The sequence below is a fragment of the Grampus griseus genome, assembly GCF_964374135.1.
Source record: "Grampus griseus genome assembly, chromosome: 21".
Classification (NCBI taxonomy): domain Eukaryota; kingdom Metazoa; phylum Chordata; class Mammalia; order Artiodactyla; family Delphinidae; genus Grampus; species Grampus griseus.
Window position 1 is genome coordinate 10946495 of NC_139015.1, and position 22192 is coordinate 10968686.

At 45.9% G+C, this 22192-nt stretch overlaps 1 protein-coding gene and 1 long non-coding RNA gene across 3 annotated transcripts in view; one reads left to right on the forward strand and one right to left on the reverse strand.

Annotated features, from left to right (window-relative positions):
* DLGAP2 (DLG associated protein 2) overlaps positions 1-22192 on the reverse strand; it is a gene marked incomplete at its 3' end in the record, with an annotated part of 702831 nt that overhangs the window by 302917 nt on the left and 377722 nt on the right. The window contains exon 4 of the mRNA XM_082680415.1: positions 19379-19411. Within this exon, the coding sequence (XP_082536541.1) occupies positions 19379-19411 (33 nt within the window). The remainder of the gene's footprint in view (positions 1-19378; positions 19412-22192) is intronic.
* On the forward strand, positions 491-3133 carry LOC309838966. Of its 2 annotated transcripts, XR_014298433.1 has the most exons (4): positions 491-611; positions 1998-2142; positions 2573-2676; positions 3058-3133. It is a non-coding gene; the product is annotated as an uncharacterized lncRNA (long non-coding RNA). The 2 variants fall into 2 exon arrangements; XR_014298434.1 differs by lacking the exon at positions 3058-3133 and having other exon boundaries at positions 2573-2879.

Here is a 22192-nt window from a genome sequence, read left to right on the forward strand (position 1 = left end):
CTTGCTGATTAATTCAGTTAGGACAGGCATCATGTGTACATGTCTACACAGGGGCCAAAGCTCAAAGCAGGCCATCCACAGGAGGTTTGTACAATTTTATTGAACTGGAGTTGAGTTGGAGAACATTCTGGAGAGTAAAATCAGTGAGTTGACAAACTCTGATATCAAAATAATCAAGACTTTAAAGTTGTTTTTACGAAGGACTTTTGAGACTGGGCAATTCTAGTTTAAAATTACCACAGTATGACTGTCAAACCACACAAGTGACACCTCTCACCTGCAATTTCACACGAGTATCAGTCAGAAAAATACTGTTTTTTGTTTTTCTCAGCTTTATTGAGATATAATTGACCTTTAACGTTGTGTAAGTTTAAGATGTGTAAGAGGACCATTTGATATACATATATACTGTGAGGTGATTACTACAGTAAGCTTCGGTAGCACCTCCATCCCCTCATATAATTAGCACTACTTTGTGTGTGTGCGTGTGTGCGCATGTGTGTGTGTGCGTGTGCATCTCACGTTTTCTTTATTCATTCTTCCACCGATGGACACGGAGATTGTCTCCACATCTTGGCTCTTGTGAATACTGCTGCAATGAACATGGGGATGTAAGTATCTCTTTGAGATGTGATTTAATTTTCCTTGGATAAATACCCAGGAGTGGAATTTCTGGATCACATGGTAGTACTACTTTTAATTTTTTTGAGGAATCTCCATGCTGTTTTCCATAGTAGCTGCACATTCCCACAAACAGTGAACAAGGGTTCCCTTTTCTCCACATCCTTCCCTGATGGTTAGTGATGTTGAGCATCTTTGCATGTACCCAATGGCCACCTATATGTTTTCTTTGAAAAAAATTGTCTATTCAGCTCCTATGCCCATTTTTATTCAGATTTTTTTTGCTATCGAGTTGTATGAGTTCCTTATAATTTGGATATTAACCTCTTATTGGCTACATGGCTTGCAAATATTTTCTCTCATTCAGTAGGCTGCCTTTTCATTTTGTTCATGGTTTCATCTGCTGTGCAGAAGCTTTTTAGTTTGATGTAGTCCCACTTGTCTATTGTTGCTTTCGTTGCTTGTTTTGTTATTTTGCAAATTTATGCAGTTAAAATCTATTCCCTGGGGTGAATAAGGTTCATTTCCTCCCAATTACTGTTATTTTTCTACATATTCTTTCTCCCAGTCTGAAATGGAAGAAACCACTTCTGTATAACAGTCACAGGTTTATCAACGTGAAGGACACTTCTGCATAAATATCTTCTAATGTCTTCTTCTCTGAGAAGACTGAACAGGGCTCATGTTTTAATCAAATGAACAGTGAAGCACCTGTATGGCTTTAAGCTTCTCATTGTCAAAGGGATCTTCATCACGCAGTTCATTTATCAAAGGTTATAACCAAATATGCATAAAATATAAAGATAGGATGGTATCAGCGCTGATTAGGTAGAGGGTACAGACACAGCATTTCTAACCTGAATACAATCAGATACACAGGGATCTCTTTAATACACCCGCGGCTTGACTAGAGAAATATATCTTTTTTATAATAAATTTACATTTTATTGTACAGCATACCTGAAATAATCGTTCGTTTAAAAATATTAAAATAAGTGTTTTTAAAGAACTATATCATTTTTATTAAAACCTGAACTTTAATCCATCAAGTTATTGACAGCACCAGTGAGCAATTTTTTTTTTTTTTTTTTTTTTTTTTTTTTTTTGTGGTACGTGGGCCTCTCACTGCTGTGGCTCTCCCGTTGCGGAGCACAGGCTCCGGACGTGCAGGCTCAGCGGCCATGGCTCACGGGCCCAGCCGCTCCGCGGCATGTGGGATCTTCCCAGACCGGGGCATGAACCCGCGTCCCCTGCATCGGCAGTCGGACTCTCAACCACTGTGCCACCAGGGAAGCCCAGTAAATTTTTTTTTAAGTTAGCATAAGGATTTAATTGTACTGGAATTCATTTATTCTTCCCGGCATTTATTCCCTCAGCCAACAATAAGAAAAATAATCGAGTGTTGACCACATTCAAGATTAAGCAAACGACACGGAGAGTGGAGTCTCACCTTAGGCTCCCTGGAGCCAAGGGCCACACCTCATCAGCATCAGATGTTGGAACTGGAAGAGATCTCACAAGGTACAGAGGTTTTCCTTTTCCTTTTCCGTGTAAATAAACCGAGGACCCCGGGGACTCGTGGCTTGCCTGGGGTTAGCCGGGTCTTCGGCGGCAGAGAGAGGACACAGCCTTTCTCCCTCCACACGTGCGCTGCCTGAGCGGGGCTCCTGTATCTGATCTAACGTGGTGTTTATCGGAGTCAATGGAAAACGGAAAGACCGTGTCTCCTGAACGCTGGAATTGGAAGAGACCGTTAAAAACTTATTGCTGACTCAGGCCAATTAAGCACAGTCACTGGTTTGTCCCGAAAGCAGTCTGACGATTCCTGTCTGTACAACCTCCCTCCCGACACCCAGTTCAGATCCGTGTTAGATTAAATGAGGTTCAAGAGACGTTTTCCATCACAAGTCTTCCTGTTCACGGACACGTCTATTTAACTTTCCTTGCACAGGATTTGTCCCAGCAGACTGGGGAGACGGAGGACACTGCACGTGAATTCGAGGAGCATCAAGGTTGGGGGCAAACAGGCTGTAGCTGCTGATGTAATGTGACCTGGTGAGTGAGCCTGGCCCGACCCCATCCCTGAGCTCTGCCACAGCTGCGCCCCGCCTGGAGGTCCCCACCCCGCCTACCTGCCTGGCTCACACTTGGACACCTTTCTCCACCAAGTTCAAGACTCACCCCTATTATGATCATTTTTTATAATCCACTTTCCTCCTGGCAAAATGGGCCATTCCCTTTTGGACACTATACGTCTATCACAGCATATACTTCTTATTTTATATACCTCTTGATATATGTACGTCTCCCTGCATCTCCCTGCTCGTGCTTGCTACGGAGCCTGTTAAAAACAGGTTGCCTAGGTATCTGTGAATTAATAACAATAGTAAATAACAGAGCTTCTGAATGTTTGGTGGAATATCTGCACTTGCGCAGACGTGCCCTTGGCTTCAGGATGGGAAGGAGGCGTATGTGACAGATCACTCCTGTGTTCCGAATCTTCATTAATAAGGTAACCACACTTTGAATTAACAATTGTATTTCTAGGATTTCTAGAATTTACCCTCAGGAAATAATCATGAATGAACATACAGATAAAGCTATGAATATATTCATGAAGGTATAATTTATATTAGTAAAAAGATTAGAAACAGCTTAAATTTCCATTAAAAGGGGATTAATCCAATAAATCACAGTGGACCAATACAATGCAATAATACGTAACCACTAAAAGTGATACTTAAAAGCTATCTAATGCTGCGGAATAGCATCACAGCAAGTGAAAATGCGGATCCTAAGGAACGACGTGTGGTCTAGAGTCAATAAACAAATATATCTATTCCATGTTTAGGACGTCCTCAGAAACCCTGGTACGAAGTGAAAGGCCATAAGATGAACACTTAATCATATTCATTTTCATGAGAGAATTATAACATCTCCTTTCTCCTTCCAAGACACACAAATAATTTTCACTGATAGAAAATACATCAATTAAGCAATGTAATCTAGTTTATGTTTGTCATCAACAGTACAGTTAAAGTAAACCAACAAAACTGGGCCATAAAATTAAGTACTAGTGGTTTGTTTTACTCCAGAACAGACTTGCTAAGAGGGAGGGGGGAGTGAGGGAGGGCTCCTAACTCAAGACCAGCGCTTACACTGCACCTAGCGTTCCAGCAAGGAACACACTTTCAGGGCAAAATACGGGATAAGCCATGTCAATAACACACAGCACAGCAAGGTGAAGGGTCACAGGACAGGAGCGGGGGACTCAGCACCCCTCCTCCCAGGACGCCCCCCGAAGCAACATGGGCTCAGACACGGCCTGGAAGGATGGATGACTTCTGTTTTCATTTTCCTTCCTTCTATTTTGTGTGGTTCTCCTTTGCAATAAGGACAACATACAATGATTAGAAAAATAAAAAACAGCACTTACATACGGAAAACCTAAACTAATGAACACTTCGGAAAGGGTAACACTGATTTTTTGACGAAAAGCATACTTTGTTTTAGTCCTAATTATTACTGTCTCCCCAAATCATTATTTTACAATGGAATTGATTTTATATGTGTTTTCCTCTTTTTGGACTGGGGACAAAGTTCCAGAGGCCCTAGCATGGTGGCTATTGACTTCGAGCCTTTCCTTATAAACTCATAAGCAGAGCTTTTGCATCACCTTTGTGTCGCTGTGTCTACGTAAAGATCTGAGAAGGGAACGTAACTGAGGTCACAGGAGGCTGAAGCACAGAAGCGACACATGGAATTCAACTTCTGATGAGACAGTGAAGCCACCGCCATCTTGCTTCCGCGCTGCGGCCCACCGCGCTTCAGGAAACGTGACTTATGGAACCTTCCCTCGGCACGCAGGACACAAATCTGTCACCGTGTTTTGCCTTTTTTATTCCAAATTCTCTGCCAGAAGCTAGACAGCATGTTCGGTTCTACTGCTCCATAAGCAAGTGTTAGCGCTCTGCCTTTCTGAGCCTGCGTTTACCTAAAGGCAACCCAGGGATGGGGACCATACGACCTTCACGGACGTTTTTCCCCATCCTTAATATTATGATCAAATTATATGTATACAGCAACGGAGATGCTTCTGTGTCATTCAGGAAGACGCCAGACCCCGGTGCTGTAGTCAGACGGCTCTAAATCCAGACCCAGGCTCTCACGGATCATATGTGACTGGGCTGGGAACCTCACCGCTCTATTTCTGATGGTGACTAAGGAATAAACAGAGAGAAGCAAGTCTGATAGATATAAGTTGCTGAACACGAGGCAGCCTGTAGGGAGCGCGTAGTCATGGCTGCTACAGTTAGTACTGCTGTTTTGGGAAGGATCCGTGAAGAGTATTTAATAAAAGTTCCCTAATGAAGAAATTAAAGAAACATGGAGCATTGTTAAGTCAATAAATTAAGAGCAAAGGGAATTTCTTTTCTCCTCCTGTTATTAGCCTGAGCATCAGGTATGTGATTCTTAGGTCTAATTGAGCTGGACCACTACTAAAGCAACAAAAACAACAAAACTTTAAAAACTACCTCAGAAAATGAATCCAAAGACACTCATTTTATGTTTTATGTTTCTATACATGTGACCTGTCCTTATGTTCACATTTGTGTGTGTGTGTGTGTGTGTTCATTCCAGCACACTGACATTTGGAGAGAGAACAGTTACTATTTTGAATAATCTTATCTCTTAGACACATTGAAGTATAATTTAAAAATGCATTTTCCACGTAAAAAGTCTCACAAATGCAAATTAAGACGTGATAAACATAGTGCTATTAGGCTGAGACATCACAGCTTTATAAATGATTTTATCACAAAGCTATTATTTAAATTGACAAGACTTTCATATATGAAAAATGGTTACTGAATGAGTCAGGTTTTGAACTGATTTCAAAATCAGAAGGAATATTAATACGTATATAGCCAGTTGCCCACAGTCCGAGCAATTCTCAGCTATATACAAAGGTACTAAACTCCGGAAAATTCATTTAAAGTTCCCCATTTGGAATTATACATCAATGTCATTCTAGCTTCACTCTTTGAACAGAATCCCATTTACCTCACTGGGAATTCTACAACGAGTTTATCTTAATTTAACATGCAGTATATATCCCAGTTCATTAAAAACAGGCTTCTGAGTTAAAGCATTCATACTGGCTTGAGAATTTGGATTAAATTCAAATTCAAACCAATGTTTTTATGCAGTAAACTCCAACGGTCTGTAGAAAGCTAGGAAGCCTTCTGGAAAAGATGGAGCCACCTCTGCACATCACAGAGCTGCAGCAGGACACATCAACCAACACAATGACACGTTCCTGCCCCACTGTGCACACGTACATCCAGGAACCAAGGGGCCTTACCGCCTGATCATCCCTCTGGAGTGTAAACTCAGTGAAGTGATACCAGCTGTGATTCAGCTTACAAGGTCAGACGGGCAAGAGGACCACGGGTCAGCATCCTGGAGCTCGCTCTTTGTTAGAAGCTCTGGGGGATGGAGGTGCCTATGTTCCCCAAGTGAGCACTCGGCAGCTGGGTGTCTCCTGCCCTGCTCAAGGCAGGAGCTCCCCAGGCCATCCCATGCCCAGCGACTCAGTACCCAGGGTGGCGGGTAAGTATCTGTGGTCCAGGTGAAGGCCTGTCTCCAACGTGACCCAACCACATCCATCCAAACAAAACTCGCTCACAGCAGCTATTTGGACATATTACTTACTCTCTCGTCACGAGGGTTGGCCCTGAGGAGGAATTCAGGAGCGAGCATGACCAAGGTCAGTTCCCAGGGGTCAAGTGGGTTTCGTCAGAGATCCAAGGTGGAGATGGACACACACAGCATTGAAATATGAACAGACCGGGAATCTTCCCTTCCAGGCTCCCCACACTCACAGCTCTTCTCACCTTTTCAAGGTCATAAACCTCTATGAGAAACTGATGAAAATTCTATGTTCTTTTGCCCCGAAGCATATATAGACACTCTCAAAAGTTCCGCACACAGTTTAGGGTATTCACAGACCTACGGCTCATGGGCCCCCTTGAAGAGCTATACAAAAAATCTGCAGCTTGATACGGAAAGCTGCCCGCGATCTGAGTCCTACAGCCCCTTCAAACCCAACACCATGGTTCCTAAGTCTTTGTCCTATTTTAGGGTCCAGCTCACCATTTGTTTCAGATGCTGTTCCCATGTCCAGCGTCGGATAACTGATTATTCCTCTCACAGTTGAAATTATTTGCTGTTTCTCTGGCACGATCATAACAGAAAGTTACAAATGTTACGGCATTTATATGACGTATGTGCCTTTCTTTCCACTAGATGACATCTGTCCCCTGGCTTGACGCCCTCACATATCATAGACCATCTCCATATACTGACTCACATGAGTGGCTCTAACCCCAAACCCAAAACGAGTGTTGATTGTAGAGATATCAATTCAAACTCGATTTATCTCATGTTTCACCTAAAAATGATGATATTCTAATTACTTCTTAAATCTGATTATGTAACTTTCTTATTTTTGCTTCACAATACCTAAGTAATATTTCAGAATTTGAGAAAACGGAGAATATTGAAATCACTCTAATTTCATTATTCAAAACCAATAACAATGGGTTCCCTGGTGGCGCAGTGGTTGAGAGTCTGCCTGCCAATGCAGGCAACACAGGTTCGGGCCCTGGTCTGGGAAGATCCCACATGCCGCGGAGCAACTAGGCCCGTGAGCCACAACTACTGAGCCTGCGCGTCTGGAGCCTGTGCTCCGCAACGAGAGGCTGTGATAGTGAGAGGCCCGCGCACCGCGATGAAGAGTGGCCCCCGCTTGCTGCAACTGGAGAAAGCCTTCGCACAGAAACAAAGACCCAACACGGCCAAAAATAAAATAAATAAAGAATTATTTAAAAAAAAAAACAACCAATAATAAGCAGGCCTGTTAAAAGAGTCATATCAGGTCAACGTATACACATAATCCAATCAAACTGTAATGTGGAGTCTGTATCAAAGCTGAGGTCCCCTCCTCAGTGTCGATCCAGTTTACGCCTCTATGGACTGCTCTCAGGTGTATTCCTAACTCTCCCAAACTAATCATTCCCAGAAAGACCCAAATGGAAATTTCACTTTACTCAGGGTCACTGAGCATTTCTGAGAAAGATCCAACCACATCCTACACCTCTCCCACCCGATGCCCCTCCCAGACCAAACGCCGAGGATGGTGAGGTCTGGAAGGACTGCTGGAAGGTCCACTTATACGTAGATTCTCTGCTTTTCTCTCTAGCCTTTAACAGTGTCAGGAGGACAAATGTGGGGAATTCTTCGGGCGCAGTTCCCTGTTGAATCTGTTGGTGCCTCAACAGTGAGTGACCCCAACTGAGTCAACAGCATCTACTGCCCTTCTGTTCTGTGCCAGGTGTTACCCCAGGCTGATACAGGTGCTAACACAGGCACCACCAGGGCAGCGATGCGTCCATCTGATGGGGTCTCTCTTCTGTGGAGGAAGGGAAGTGGTTCCAGCAGATGGAGGTGAAGGGTTTCTATAGCTACCTCTTAGAAAAGCCCTAAAATGTAAAAAAAATAAATAAATAAAAAGATTCCCTCTCTGCAACTTCCATTCTCTGCTTACCCTGAACTACCTCTTCACCTTACGAGCCACATTTTACTATAAGTGGGAACAACTTTCTATGAAACAACGGATTCATCATCATCATCATCATCGTTACAACTACTGGTTTATTTGTAGCTAGTTATTACAACTGTCACTTTCTCAGGTTTTCTTTAGATGCACAACTATCTCCTCATCCTGTATTTCCCCAACACCTAGAATCACACCTGACAAATATACATTGAATAAAAACACAGAATAATCGACAACTGAGCAAAGAAGTAAACAGCAAAACAAAACACACACGTCACTGAGTCCCTACTAGGTGCCAGGCACTATGCTAACCACTATAATCTTCAAAGTGCCTTGTAATGTGGATACCATGTTACCCATTTTGCAGATGAAGATTTCAGCCTCAGTGAAGTTGCACAATTTGTTCAAGGTCTACTTAAAGGGAGAAAGCTGGATTTGTTCCAAAACCTGTTTAGTTCTAATCTTGTATTCCTAATTTATATTCTTTTTTCCCCCTTTCCACACATTTTTATTCTGTACATTTATCATTAGTTTGTTTAATTAACAATTTATTAATTAGTCTGGTAATAGTTAATCTGCCAAAATTGCCACCAATTTCATGAAGAGGTGGAGGAATCATGAACTTGAATAGCAGGAAGTGGGTCAGCCCTCAGCGCAGTTCTGAACAATTAGTTCCCATCTGCCTTCCCCACCACACGTCTAATAGCAAGACACAGAGTTTCACTAAACCAAAGGCCAATGATGCACAATGTCATGGAAACCGTTGATGCCCGTGCAGAGCATCTAGAAAATAAAACGGAGACACTTGAAGCCAAGACTTTAGTCTGTAGACGTGCATGTGTGTGTAGACACACAACTTAGGAAATCTTAGGCCGAGAACATCAGGTCCACAGGGCAGCTTCTCACGAAAGCTCACGCTTCCATCAATGGAAAGAAGCTGGGACGCTGCCTCCTGATTCCTGGCCCAACTCTCCTTCCACTGGACACAGAACCTGTATTTCTCCCCAGGAAAGTCGATAACCTTGGATACAAGGCAGGAGTCAAAAAGGGCATGTATTTCAAAAACGATATTTAAGGGCAAAGCCAGTGATTTTTTATTAGTTAATGAAGTTGTGATGATCGATAATCACATCTGTTGAAGGGCTCTCCCTTGCCCATGTTGTATATCCTGCTTTTCTTTCCATTTTTAGTCTCAGAGAAACATGTTCCAGCAAGTCTGAACTCTCCTGACTCCACTCACTCTGTATATATAGTTGAGTAGCTCCCGTGTCCCAGAAGGTCTGAACTCTCCTGACTCCACTCACTCCATATATATATAGTTGAGTAGCTCCCATGTCCCTAATTCTACTCCTTTTAACACAGCCCCCGCCCCTGCACCTGCACGTCATTTCCCATTTTGCTGAGATGAGGCCCACACAATCTTCAGGAAACAAAACCACCCACGGTGCCTGGAGGGCGGAGGCGGAGAAGCTCTGTATTATAGTCAAGAGTGAGCTGAGCTGAAGGGAAGACGGTGTGTCTATGGTGATGTGAGGGGGCATTTCTAGTGGGAAACTATAGGAAAAATAAAGAGAAATGGAAAAAGCCCATCATCTGCGGCAGGTTTGCTGAGTAAGGCCTTTCCTGAGAACTCTTTCCAGCCGAGAAAACATGATCTCTAACGATCCCTTCCCTACACGTCATCTCACAAGAGCCCCTCGAGAATCCCATGAAGACAGAACCACGGCTAGCTCAACATTTTTAGAAAATGAGTCATACATCTAGTTCGCGTTTTTGGTTCCAAGATCACTGATCTGCCCATGACACCACAGCAAGTGCCGTATTTTTAAAACACGGTGTCCCTTGCAAGCATTTTGCCAACTTGTAGGTCCATACCCTGAGTTCCGGGTCATCTGACCACAGATCGGTTGGGGGAGGACACAGTAATTCTATGTTGGGAAGTTTACCTCCAAGGTTATTCTACAGTGATAGATGCTGTAAAAATCTCAATAATTTGTTATTCATAACATTGGTAATGACATGTAACAATCAGAGAGAAAAGCAAAATTATGAACCCATAATTATGAAAGCAAGAAGGCTTTCTCATCTCTGTCCGTCACTTAAAAGACAAGCAATATCTTAAACCCAGCCAAACCTGTAAACACAAACCCTGGGGCAAGTATTGGAGAAAGGTCAAACCAAAGGCTTCACATCATCTCCTCTGTGAAACGCTGATGACAGACGCTCTGGCCCCATGATGGATGGTCTTTCCAGAACATTCTCAGAACTCAAAGAACTCTATCCAGGTTGGAACACCCTCCAGCTTTTCTTCCTGGCACCCAGTACAGAGTCTTGGGACTCACTGAATGCTCGTGAAATGCAGGTAGGAAAACGAAGGAAATCCAGGAGAAAGGCAGGAATGAAGTCGCAAACACAGTCAGCAGAGAAGGGCAGACAGAGGAGTGAGAGCACGGGCAGTTGCCCAGAAGCCCTTGATTACATCCAAATCAGGAGCCCTGCTGCTCAACCAGGCCTTTTCCTTGCCTCTGTCTACCTCCAAGACTTGTCTCACTGATTGTCAGGGCCTTGCTGCTGCCCTGTGGACCCACGGGAGAAAGTGGGTTTACAGGGCTGGTGGCACTGGGACGGCCACTGTGCCATGAAGCCAACTCTGCCCGAAGGTCCAAGGCACAGAAACGCTTCTTTGTCTCTGAAAGTGTCTTGGAACTCGTCACGTCAGAATGAGACTCCCAAAAGGATTCTCACAACGTTTGCCAGTGTACAGCATAAAACTCAGGGTTAGAAAATTACAGGAAAAGAGGTAGTAAGAGGAGTTCATTTAACCTCTGCACGGACATTTCATTCTCAGGAAACAGAAGCACTCCACTTCTTCATGTTCCCAGAGCTTAAGAAGATGGAAAGAACTCTCTCGAGGATACTGATTCAGCTCAACCAAAAGGCAGCCTAAATGTTGGGTATTTTACGCACGGACCCTGAGGTGACATGCATGATATTCAAAATTTAAAACAAAGCTCTTGCTTTCAAGGTGGCGACATTCTAACATGGGAAACAAATGTCAGAGCCTGTCTTCATGTTAACTTTCTCTCTTTATCCATTTTTTCCAATATTATAAAGGCGTTTATTGTGAATTACTAGAAATAGTAATTTGGCGCTTCTCAACATTCCACTGCATATATTCTGTGTGTGCCTTCACCTCCCAAATAGGCTTCAGAATGCAACAAATAGGGGCTTCCCCGGTGGCGCAGTGGTTGGGAGTCCGCCTGCCGATGCAGGGGACACGGGTTCATGCCCCGGTCCGGGAAGATCCCACATGCCGCGGAGCAGCTGGGCCCGTGAGCCATGGCCGCTGAGCCTGCACGTCCGGAGCCTGTGCTCCGCAACAGGAGAGGCCACAGCAGTGAGAGGCCCGCGTACCGCAAAAAAAAAAAAAAAAAAAAATGCAACAAATAGGCACAAGTTTAGTGGCAAGAAAACAGACAGCACTTTACCTACGTGTTGGAAACCTGAAACTTGCTATTTAAACGATCTGGTGACCAGAAACATAGAATATTTATTTATTTATTGAGCAAATTAATGAGGTAAAATTGTTTCAGTGCCAGCTGAATGCCTGAATCTCAGATATTGGATAATCTAAAAAAATTAGAAATTTGCAAATTAGTGTTCTCTGTGCATTTTATGTCATTCGGCATAAACGCATAATTGTGACAGAGTCTCAGACACCAGATGGTATGTGCAATTCATCCCCACTTTCACTCTATTTTATCATATTTAATAGCTGTAGCTTCACCTCTGAGCGAAGCTTACGTAACTGCCTTTGTTGGCAATAAGACCAGATATACTAATGATTAGCTTTATGCATTTGGTTCAGAAATATGCAACTGGGCACTTTGGGATGTAAAGATGAAGTGACACAGCTCCTGTGCTCAGAGCGCCTACAAATCAGCACTCAGCTCCAAGTCTGGCATACATTGTGCTCCCACAGGTATCCCTGGAGAAAAAAGAATGGGAGGAAGGCTAACAGGAAGCACAACAGGCATGGAAGATCCCAGAGGGTGAGTGCCCATGGGTGATGGAGAGGACCCAGAACCCTGCATCAGGGAGATGGAGCTCGAGCTGGTCCTTGAAGGCTTTTCTAGACTTTTCTATGCTTAATACAAATATACTGCAAGTCTCCTCTCCCCCTGTACATGCAAAACTAACCTCTGCTGAGATAACAAATGCCAACCACCCCTTGTGTGTCCCTTGATCCCCCCCCTCTGCTCATCACACACACACACACACACACACACACACACACACACACACGGTCCCCACCAGCCCTCCTCCAACCTCTGTCCATCACAAATCCTTCAGTGTCCAAGTGCACTCTTGGAGCCCTCTGTTAGGATGTGGCAACCAGAATCCAGAGGGTGCATGAGTTACCTGTGGCTACATGAGGTGAAAAGGGCAAGATGGGGCAAGTTTACGGCAGATTTTGAATGTGGAGTTCATCCTATAGATGACAGGGAACCTTGACACCATTTGAGGAAGGAAATGATACCGTCTGACCTATAATTCAGGAATAGATATTTATCTGCCTCAGGCTATAAGGCTGGAAGGTGGGCTCGCTGAGCTTTGGGGGCCCCGGGAAGGGAAGGCAGAGATGCTCCACTGAGAGAATGTGGTCCAGAGGAATCTCTTTTCATCCTGAAGCCAAGTGGGTTCTGGATTTCTGCAAATATTTCCAATAAAAGCTCAGATTGTTTGGGCAAGCACTTGCTGTGGCCACAGGGCCACAGTATAAAAGGACTGAGGTGGAGCAGAGAACTAAACCTTGACCTTGGCAAGAACTCCCTTCAGCTGTCAGTAGACACGGTTCCCAGCAGGGATGCTGGGGGGAAAGGAAACACCTAGGAGCTCATCTCTCTCCCTGGGGAACCAGCTTCCTCCTGCAAGATTCTGGGTACATAATGAGATTAGGGAGTCTCCCATCAGAATTTTGAATTTGTCAGTTTCTCACTGTAATCCTGTTTTTCTTTTCTGTCTTTTTTTTTTTTTTTTGCATATTTTCAGTCTATTCTAAAGTAATGATTGTTTTAGCTTCTTAGAGCAGTATCCTTTTATCATTAAATAATGATTTTATTTATCTGAAAAAATACTTGAGTCACTTCTCTCGTATTTTGTGTTATCTGAGCCTTTTCCCCTCTCTCTCTCCCCCTTTCCTCTTCTAATGAGATTTCTGTTGCACATGTGGCATCTTCCTTACTCCCTTCATTTTTCTCAGTAATCTATAGACGTGACTCTAACGCCAATGCCATCTAGCATCAATTTTGATGACAGTAAGCCTCTGCTGTCACTGTAGCCTGTATATTCCCTTTGGCTATATTTAAGATCATTTGTTTGTCTCTCATATTCTTTTTTTTTAATTTGTTTATCTTAACGTATTTATTTTTTTGGCTGCATTGGGTCCTTGTGGCTGTGTGTGGGCTTTCTCTAGTTGCGGCGATCAGGGGCTGCTCTTCATTGTGGTGAGAGCGCTTCTCATTGTGGTGGCTTCTCTTGTTGCGGAGCATGGGCTCTAGGCACGCGGTCTTCAGTAGTTGCAGCTCGCAGGCTCAGTAGTTGTGGCTTGTGGGCTCTAGAGCGCAGGCTCAGTAGTTGTGGTGCACGGGCTTAGTTGCCCCGCGGCATGTCGGCATGTGGGATCTTCCTGGACCAGGGCTTGAACCCGTGTCCCCTGCATTGGCAGGCGGATCCCCAACCACTGAGCCACCAGGGAAGCCCTGTTTCTCATACTCTGAAGTTTCACTTTGTAAGATATGAATGTGCTTTATTTATTGGCTTCAGTATTGGTGGTCTATAGATCAAGAGGCACAGCCCGTTGCTTCAGTTCTGGAAAAATCTCAGCCTTTCCTCCTTTGAGCAATGTCTCCTTTCTCTCCATAGTATCTTTTATATGCTTATGCAAAACTCTAGATAATATCCTCATATCGTTTTTCTAGCTTGCTCATTCTCTTTTCAGCTCTGTCAAATCCACTTATAACATACGGACACAGTAGCGAATTTAAACGACATTTCTTGTTTCTAGGTACACGGTTTTTTAATCCGTCTTTGTTTTCATACCAGAGAGTTATTTTATTATGATTTCTTTTCCTTTTAAAAATCTCTTTAGTAATTTTAAGCCTACCCAACATCTCTGCAAGTCTGTTGATTCTCATCCTTCTATCACGTTTTCTCACCCCCAAAGTTTCTTTACAGGGGTTATGTTTTATTGTATGTTTATCTAAAGTGGGGGTTATTTTTTAAGTGGAGGAGTAGCCCCTGGAGCCCTGTGTTGTCAAAGATCCCGTAGATAATTTGAGATTTCGATTCTGCCGCAGCCGTCAGGTTTGGACAGAATCCCAAATGCTTCTGCTTCTGGAACAGCCTTCACATTAATTTCACCACATGGTCCTTCAGACACAGGTGGTAGAAATTCAGATTTCATGTCCGTGCCTGGAGTGCGTGTACCCTGTCGGTAACCATATTCTACCCATGACCCTGGTAATGTGATAAGCTTCCTTTATACTTTCATGGGTCAGTGTTTTCCAGTTCTTCTCTCACACATGGGGAAACTCCCTGAGATTCTGGGTTTCATTCCCAGGGCTCAGTTCCAGCTTCTCCGCCAGCCCCACCCCACAGGTGCAGCCAGTGTCTCTCATCTGCCTGAGCGTCAGCGCTCTGCCCACCCCCGTGCCTTTCTGGGTTCACTTCTCAGGGGCCAATGTCCCTTGACTCACGCCTACCCTCGGGCTTAAAATCCTTTCCTAATTCTTGGCACCTAAGCGATTCCCTCTCTTTCTTTCATTCAAGTTCAACTATGTGCTGAAAGCAAATGTTGATAAAAATCATGCAGCGATTTTATGTGTGTAGTAGGGACGGGACAGTCTTCCATGCTTTCTGATGTCCCCCATAGTAAACTTTTATGAGGAACAGTATTCTCTGTCTTACCCTAGGCAATATCTTCTGATTTCCGCTATAACACAAACCATTTTAAGGTCCTAGAAGACAGATTGGCTGGAGCAGAGTTCTGTTTTCTCTCAAAAATTAGTTGAATTCTTCAGTTCCTAAGCAACACTAATTTTTTTTCTAGAGTGCCTGGCACACGTGGAGAACTTAATAAGTGGTGGTTATCTTCCACTAACCATCCAAGAAGAGCAATCAGAAAAGATGGTGTTTATCCAAAGCATACAATTAAAAAGGTATGATCTTAAAACAAGAGAGGCACGAGTTGTATTTGAGAATTAACGCCCCCCCGTTTCCATGGACGGGGGTGAGAGCTGGGAGGAGGGATGGAAATGCTTCTCTCTAAACCCTTTGATGCCCAGTTTTCTAAAAGCCACCTTATTATTTTCCCTAATTGTTGAGGGGCCTTAAAATCTCAGGATGACACATTCTCAATTAAGGTACAAAAGTAGTGTGGAAATTTCCACTGTTCAGAGTCACTTGCAGGGAAAATCTTGATTATTTGTATTTAAAAAAAAATCAAGAACATAACACTATAAATACCGGGGGAAACTCTCCTTTTCTCAACTGATGGGTTATGAAGAAAGAAGAGGTATTTGGGAATCATTCTATCTGTAGTAAAATACAAGAGTCTGTATGTCTGTCCAAAATTCTAGGAGCAGTATGCAATTTAAAAACAACATGATCAAAGTAAAAAAAAAAATTCAGATTTAGAAAGAAAATTCCTCACTTTAAACTTTTTGAGATTTTCTTTTCTTAACCTTACATTTGTTTTTGGACTGGTATTTCTACAAATAAGATTTTCCCAATGATCCAATGTATATTTATGCCACCACAAATGGTCCACTGCTTTGAAGTTATAATCTTAAGGTCTCTATCACTGAAAAATCTTTCATTCTAAAATCCATCCTAACATTTTTGTAGCACATTCCTTCATGCCAAATTTATATCATAATAGCCTATTGTATTTCTTAGTTTTAATTGGGTTAAATAACATAAATGTAAGACATTGTTATTACATTATAGTAGATTTCAAATAAGTTCTCCTCAATCCCCCCAGGCATCAGGATCTGTCTTCCCACATCAGAAAATCTAGTAGGTAGGACGGCAGGTCCAACCACAAAAGTGTAAACATATAGACAAATGCATGAACGGACATCTGTGGTCCCACCAAATGTCCATAACTTTCCTTGTGGTCTTGTTAAAAAGCAAGGGGTATCACGTATCTGTCAGTAAAGTTTGGAAAGGATCATGTAGCCTTAAATTATCTTCCTATATTAAAGTAATGGATTATATCATACAAAACCTTCAGATATACTTTCAATGTCAAGAAGATCTGAGGTGACCTTCTTGCTAAATAACATCCAGTTACTTCCAAGGTCTAAACGATAATAGGAACCACTAGGGAAATGATACAAATGGAGACAGTCTTACTGTTAAATTATTATAGAAAATTATTTTAACAAATGAGATGGCTCTGAGTAAATTTTAAGCTTTTTTTGGTTTTGTTTTGGAATGGTCTCCATCCCAGGGAATTACTGTGGTCACTGTCCCCTTGCAAATGCCTAGATGAATCTCAGTCACTAAATGACCCCCCCCCCACTTTCACGCACCCTCTCTTGCAAGCATTCAGAGTTGAGTGGTCTGTATACTCTGAGTAGAAAGAAAGATACCAGTAAATAACAATAAATCCCATTAAACATTAAACATTCTCATCTCATAAAAACATAGCCATCCAAATTTCAGAAACCTTGAGACGACGTACAAAGTGTAAGCAATACTGAAATTGTGATCTACATTTCATACACAATTAAACTTTTATGTTCTCTGGAAAACAGGCCACAGCAGTGCAGGGATCCACAGTCTCAGAATTCTGAGGTCTCCAGCCTCCCATAAACTGGGTTCCTAGTCTCACTAGCTTCACAGATATTATCATCGGAGACAATGCTAATTATTCAATCTGGATCCAAAGAACCAGCTCTCTCCCAGAGAACCAATCATTAAAATGCAAATAGGTGTTTCCCACTTCACTGGTTTAGCAGTGAAACGCTGTTCACAGCCTTCTGACAAGAAAGAGGAGCTCAATCAGTTGACGCCTTAACCTTCTGGGTGTGAAGAGCCTGGGGCGCCCGGATCTAAGCTGTACATCCTGTTGCCAGCCTCCAGCTCTGATCCCCCCTGTGCACGGGGCTTACGAGTAAACTGATTGAAGTTGCCGGAGAAATTACTGAACAAAAAAGCTGATTTTAGATTCCGCTCACTGCACCCAGCCAGCCCTCACTTAGACTAATTACTTAAATGATTTAAAAATGTATGAATATTCATATGATCGTGCTTTTCAGAAAATAAAGCACAGCTGAGGCCGTGCCAGCCAGTCTTTCCTGCTCTCTGATTTGGAGCCACCCACTTGCATGTCTGAAACCCTGAAATGGCTGCAGAGAATCAGACTGCGCGGGGCAGGGGCGGAGGGGGGCCGCAGGGGGTCCAGCCACCACCCCACAGCTACCCAGCCCAGCGCAGCCCGAGACCAGCCCCCTTCCCGACCTTCGGGGCTCCGGCTGGACGGCTGGGGTCATTCTCACATGGAGTCAAGCTAGACTGTGACCAAACGTTCACAAGTCCTTCTGCCCCAGAACAAGAACAAACGTGTCCCCCGCTTCCCCAGACAGTTCCCCCTCTGCTGGGCTGACGGCCTTCGGGACGTGGACCTTAGACCAGAGCAGATGGAAGCAGCCCCGAGCTTGTCTGAGTCGGGCCGGCCCTGGTGTGAGCACAGGGCTGGGGCCTCAGCCTGGACCTGGGTCCCGCCTGGCCGGGCTGCAGGCCCGGAGGGGGCTCGTCCACTCCGGAGCCAGCCCGCCGCCCTGGGCGTCCACGGACACGAACCGATGCCCCCGAGCCTGGACGCCCGGGGACGCACGTGCCTACCTCCGCCCCTTGCCCCTCGCGCGCGCCGGGCTCCGCCGACCCGGGGACCGCGCTCTGCCCTCCCGCCCGCCGCCGAGCACATGCCTGCAGAACACGGCCGGCCGCTCGCGGAAACACTGAGACAGACATGCAGCACGGTTTGCAGCCGCCAACACATACAAGAATTTCATGTTTCACGACTTTTGTAGGGTACGTAGCACGCTGACCACGTTCCACGAAAGGTGTGGGGAAGAGCAAGGAGATTAGATGGGAGGCCAAGGCGGGGGCGCAAACCTGCAACAACGAGACAGCGCACAGGACACGGTGGAGAACTCCATCAGTCCCCCCGCGACACCCACAGCTCCCCGCAAAACCCCGAGACACCCCACGACACCCACAGTCCCCACGACCCCCGGCATCTCCGCGGTTCCCACATCACCAGGCAGCGCAGCTCAGCTGAAACCCGCTCTCGACCTTCATTCTGGAGCAGCCGCCCCGAGGACCACGCGTCTTTCGACCCTGGAAACACCAGGGGCCCAAAGTTCATGTTTCCATGACAGTGAAGCTTAAGACTTTAAAATGTGAGCAATCATTGCCACAGTTATCGTTATATAGTCCTTAAACAACACGGGAAGAACTCCAAACTTAGTCCTAGCATCTCTGTTAACCCCAAACTGAGGAAATACAGTGTTTGATGGAATTTCCAAGTTAACACTAGGTTCACTTTGTTTTTCGACTTGCGGGCAGACGCCTTCCTGGTGGCGTGATCGCGTGCATGTACGGAAGCCCCGGGGTTGAGGGGGGCACTCCACACCTGCTGCCGGGGGCTGGCTGCTCTGACCCCACCCCCTCGGCTTCCGCCCCGGACAACAAGGAGGAAGGAAGAGTTTCCAGAGGTCTCATGGCACGTGAGGCCCGTCAGCACCACCGGCTAATTTCTTTAAAGCCAATTCATATGTATTTGTAATACTGGCATTTATTACACGGAGAAAACGAACTGAAATTTCTAAAGCCAAACCGAAAGGGTTGCAATTTGGGTGTGCTGCCAATTTTCCTTTAGAGATGAGCACCTCCTGCCCAAAGCTCATCCCGCGCTCGGTTCTGATTCTTTTACTCACTTGTTCCATCAAACACCACACAGAGCGTGCTTTGGATTTGTAACCCGCCTCTGACAGGCTCCGCAGCGTCTGTCACAGCACAGGCCATGCCCACCTGAGGCAGGTGTGACGAGGACCAGGCACTCACCTTCCGGCTCCCCGCAGAGGGTGCACTGGGACTCTGCAAACAGAACAGACAGAGAGATGGTTACTCCCGGGCTCTGCCACTGAGTCAGAGGCTCAGCTGCAGCCTGACCTGCAGACGGTGCGATCCGGCCGCCCCAGCAAGACAGCCGGCTCTGCCTTTGCACCTCAGCAGGTTCTATTGTAAAGAAACTGCTTTGCAAATGTTTTACATGATACATTTTTTTTCAAAAATGACAATAACTCTTTGTCATATGCATCTGCACACATTAAATACATGTTGACAGCTGTACGTGACTCAGATTACTTAGCTGAAATAATAACGATGTATTTTACCACTTAATTTTAATATCGAAAACGTTGATTACGACTGTTAGATCTCTCAAGCACAAATAATGATGAGCAAAAGTACAGTATTGTATTTCAGTAAAAACACTAAAACGGACAAATACTGAGTCCTCGCAAAGCAGGCCCATGACTGGATACCAGGCTCTGCAGGAGGGACGCGCCCCGGGACCCACAGGGAACAAGGGGCCGCAGGCTGCACCTTTGCGGAAACCCGGGCACCTGTGAGCATGGTGGACGCAGGGCCGCCAGGCTTTCCCACCAGAAACTGGAAAGAGGCGCATCCTTTTCCCAGGGAGAGTCCGAAAGCCACAGAGTCGGGAAAGCCAAGACAGCCGTGCACAAGAACTCCTAGCCCTGAGCCCTGCCCTGCCCTCCAGAACCAAGGCCCGGGGTAGCCCTGCAGTGCAAAGGTACCACCCCCCCTTCCCAAGCAGAGGCCCAGGAGGCACCGTGAAGGAGCCCACCCCAGTCTGCTTCACCACGAGCTCCCAAACTCAACTCTGGGTGCGGCACACACACTCCAGCGGCCCTATGTGGGCAAGGCCCCTGACGCTGCCCATGTTTAGGGGTGCCTCTGAGGCCCGATGGGCTCTTGTCACCGTGACGAACTCCTCCTGGGGCCCGGGGAGACAGGTCCGCCTGCAGGGAGAGGTCACCGCTGGGGCCTCGGCCTTCATGGAGCAGATCCCAGAATGACGATGGGGCGGGGGAGGGGCGGCCACAGGCCAGAGTGTGGCCCTGAGCTCAGAGTGGGCACTTGCGGGACCAGACTTCACACCCAGCCCCACCCTTGGCCTTGACCACCCTCTGCCCTCACTGCCCCGTATGGCAGCAAAACTCAACACCAGGCTGTTTACCCAGGATGAGAATTGTGGAATGATAACCGAATTTGCATCAAAACTGACACCGAAATTCAAGACCTTCTCAGTAGATTTCATCTCCATCACGGGCTATATATGTTATATACGTTCAAAACTACACAGCAAGTTCAAAACACAGTAGTGGCACAATGATGATGATGATGACTCAGTAACTGACACCCTCAAGGAATTCAAATTCTGTGAATCAAAGATCATTCAAAAGCCTTGGGAAAAAGGTATTAGTTGAGCCGGTGGCATATGAACTTCTCTAGAACGCAAGTCTTAAGCAAATGTCATTTCAAATTCAATTATTAATGCATCTAGGCCTTAGCCTTAAAAAAAATCATTTCCAGCAAGATAAGTGAGAATCTGTCATCTGTGTGTTATAAGCCCAGGACACAAAGTAACTGGCCTGTCACTGCACGTCTGACAGCGTTCTTCTCCAAAAGGTCTGTCCTGGCCTTCTGCCATGAACTACGGGAATTAGTAACGAGATGCGGTGAGGGTCCCCAGCTCTTTCCAGCAAACGCATCCTGGAGGCAGTCACCTCTGAGTCGGAGTAAACAGCTCCAGAGCACCCGACACCCCATGAGCTGGAAGGAACGAGCGGATGCTGGGAGCTCCCAGCTGGCGTGAGGGCAGGGGCGCTGGGTCAGGGCCGACCCCTCATCACACAGGTCGTGATCTCCAGACGTTATGATCTCATAATCAGAAACACACACCAGAATAACAACTGACACCCAGACAGTGACCCAGGCAGACGGCGGGCCGTGGACCTCACTGCGATGACACTCTGAATTCCAACACTCCCTCTCCAAGTGCCTCAGGGGCACGGCCCTGGGCCTCCCCCGGGTGCACCCTCTACCTGGTGTCCACAATGCAGAGACAGCAGGCCCACCGCTGCTGGGGATTCACCGGCAACCAGACACACGGAGCAGAAATGCACACAACCCAGCGTGAGCACACGCTAAGACCCGCGCTGTCCGAGATATCCCGCCCGAGGTTTGCTGAGAAGTAGCTGTTTGATGTGCACAGATATTTCCCAAGCGGCAGCAAGAGAGGCTTCGGAAGCAGGGAGAGGTCCAGACACAGGGGCGTCTCCTCTCCTAAGGGTGGCAGGTCCGAGGATCTGACCAAATCCTGGCGCACGGCCATCGGCATGCACAACTCCAGCGTGAGAAACGCTGACGCTCCCAGAAATAAGAAAGCCCACTGAGTTAACACGTCCCTTAAATTCCCTTTCATCCATAAGGACGTTCTGAGCCCCAGTTGCATCCCCGCCTGTCCTGGGTCCTGTGGTATAGACAGTGGGAGGTACGTTCCTCGTTGAGAAGTTTTGCAGCTAGAGGAAAAGGAGGCCTTTCACAGGCTGGTTGTAGTTAAATGTCACAGTGCTGGAAGGGCCCTGTGGGTAACAAAGCAGCAGCAGAGAGGAGGGGAAACCGCGGGCTGAGCTGCAGGAAGCTTCCCAGGAAGTGCTGGAGGGGGTGGAGTCACAGCATTGGGGGTTTCGCTGGGCGGGGGGGACACAGAGGTATGAGGCCCAGGCCACCGGGCCCGCACGTGGGGAGTCCCAGGGGAGGCTGGTGCATTAGACGGAGCGATACGCT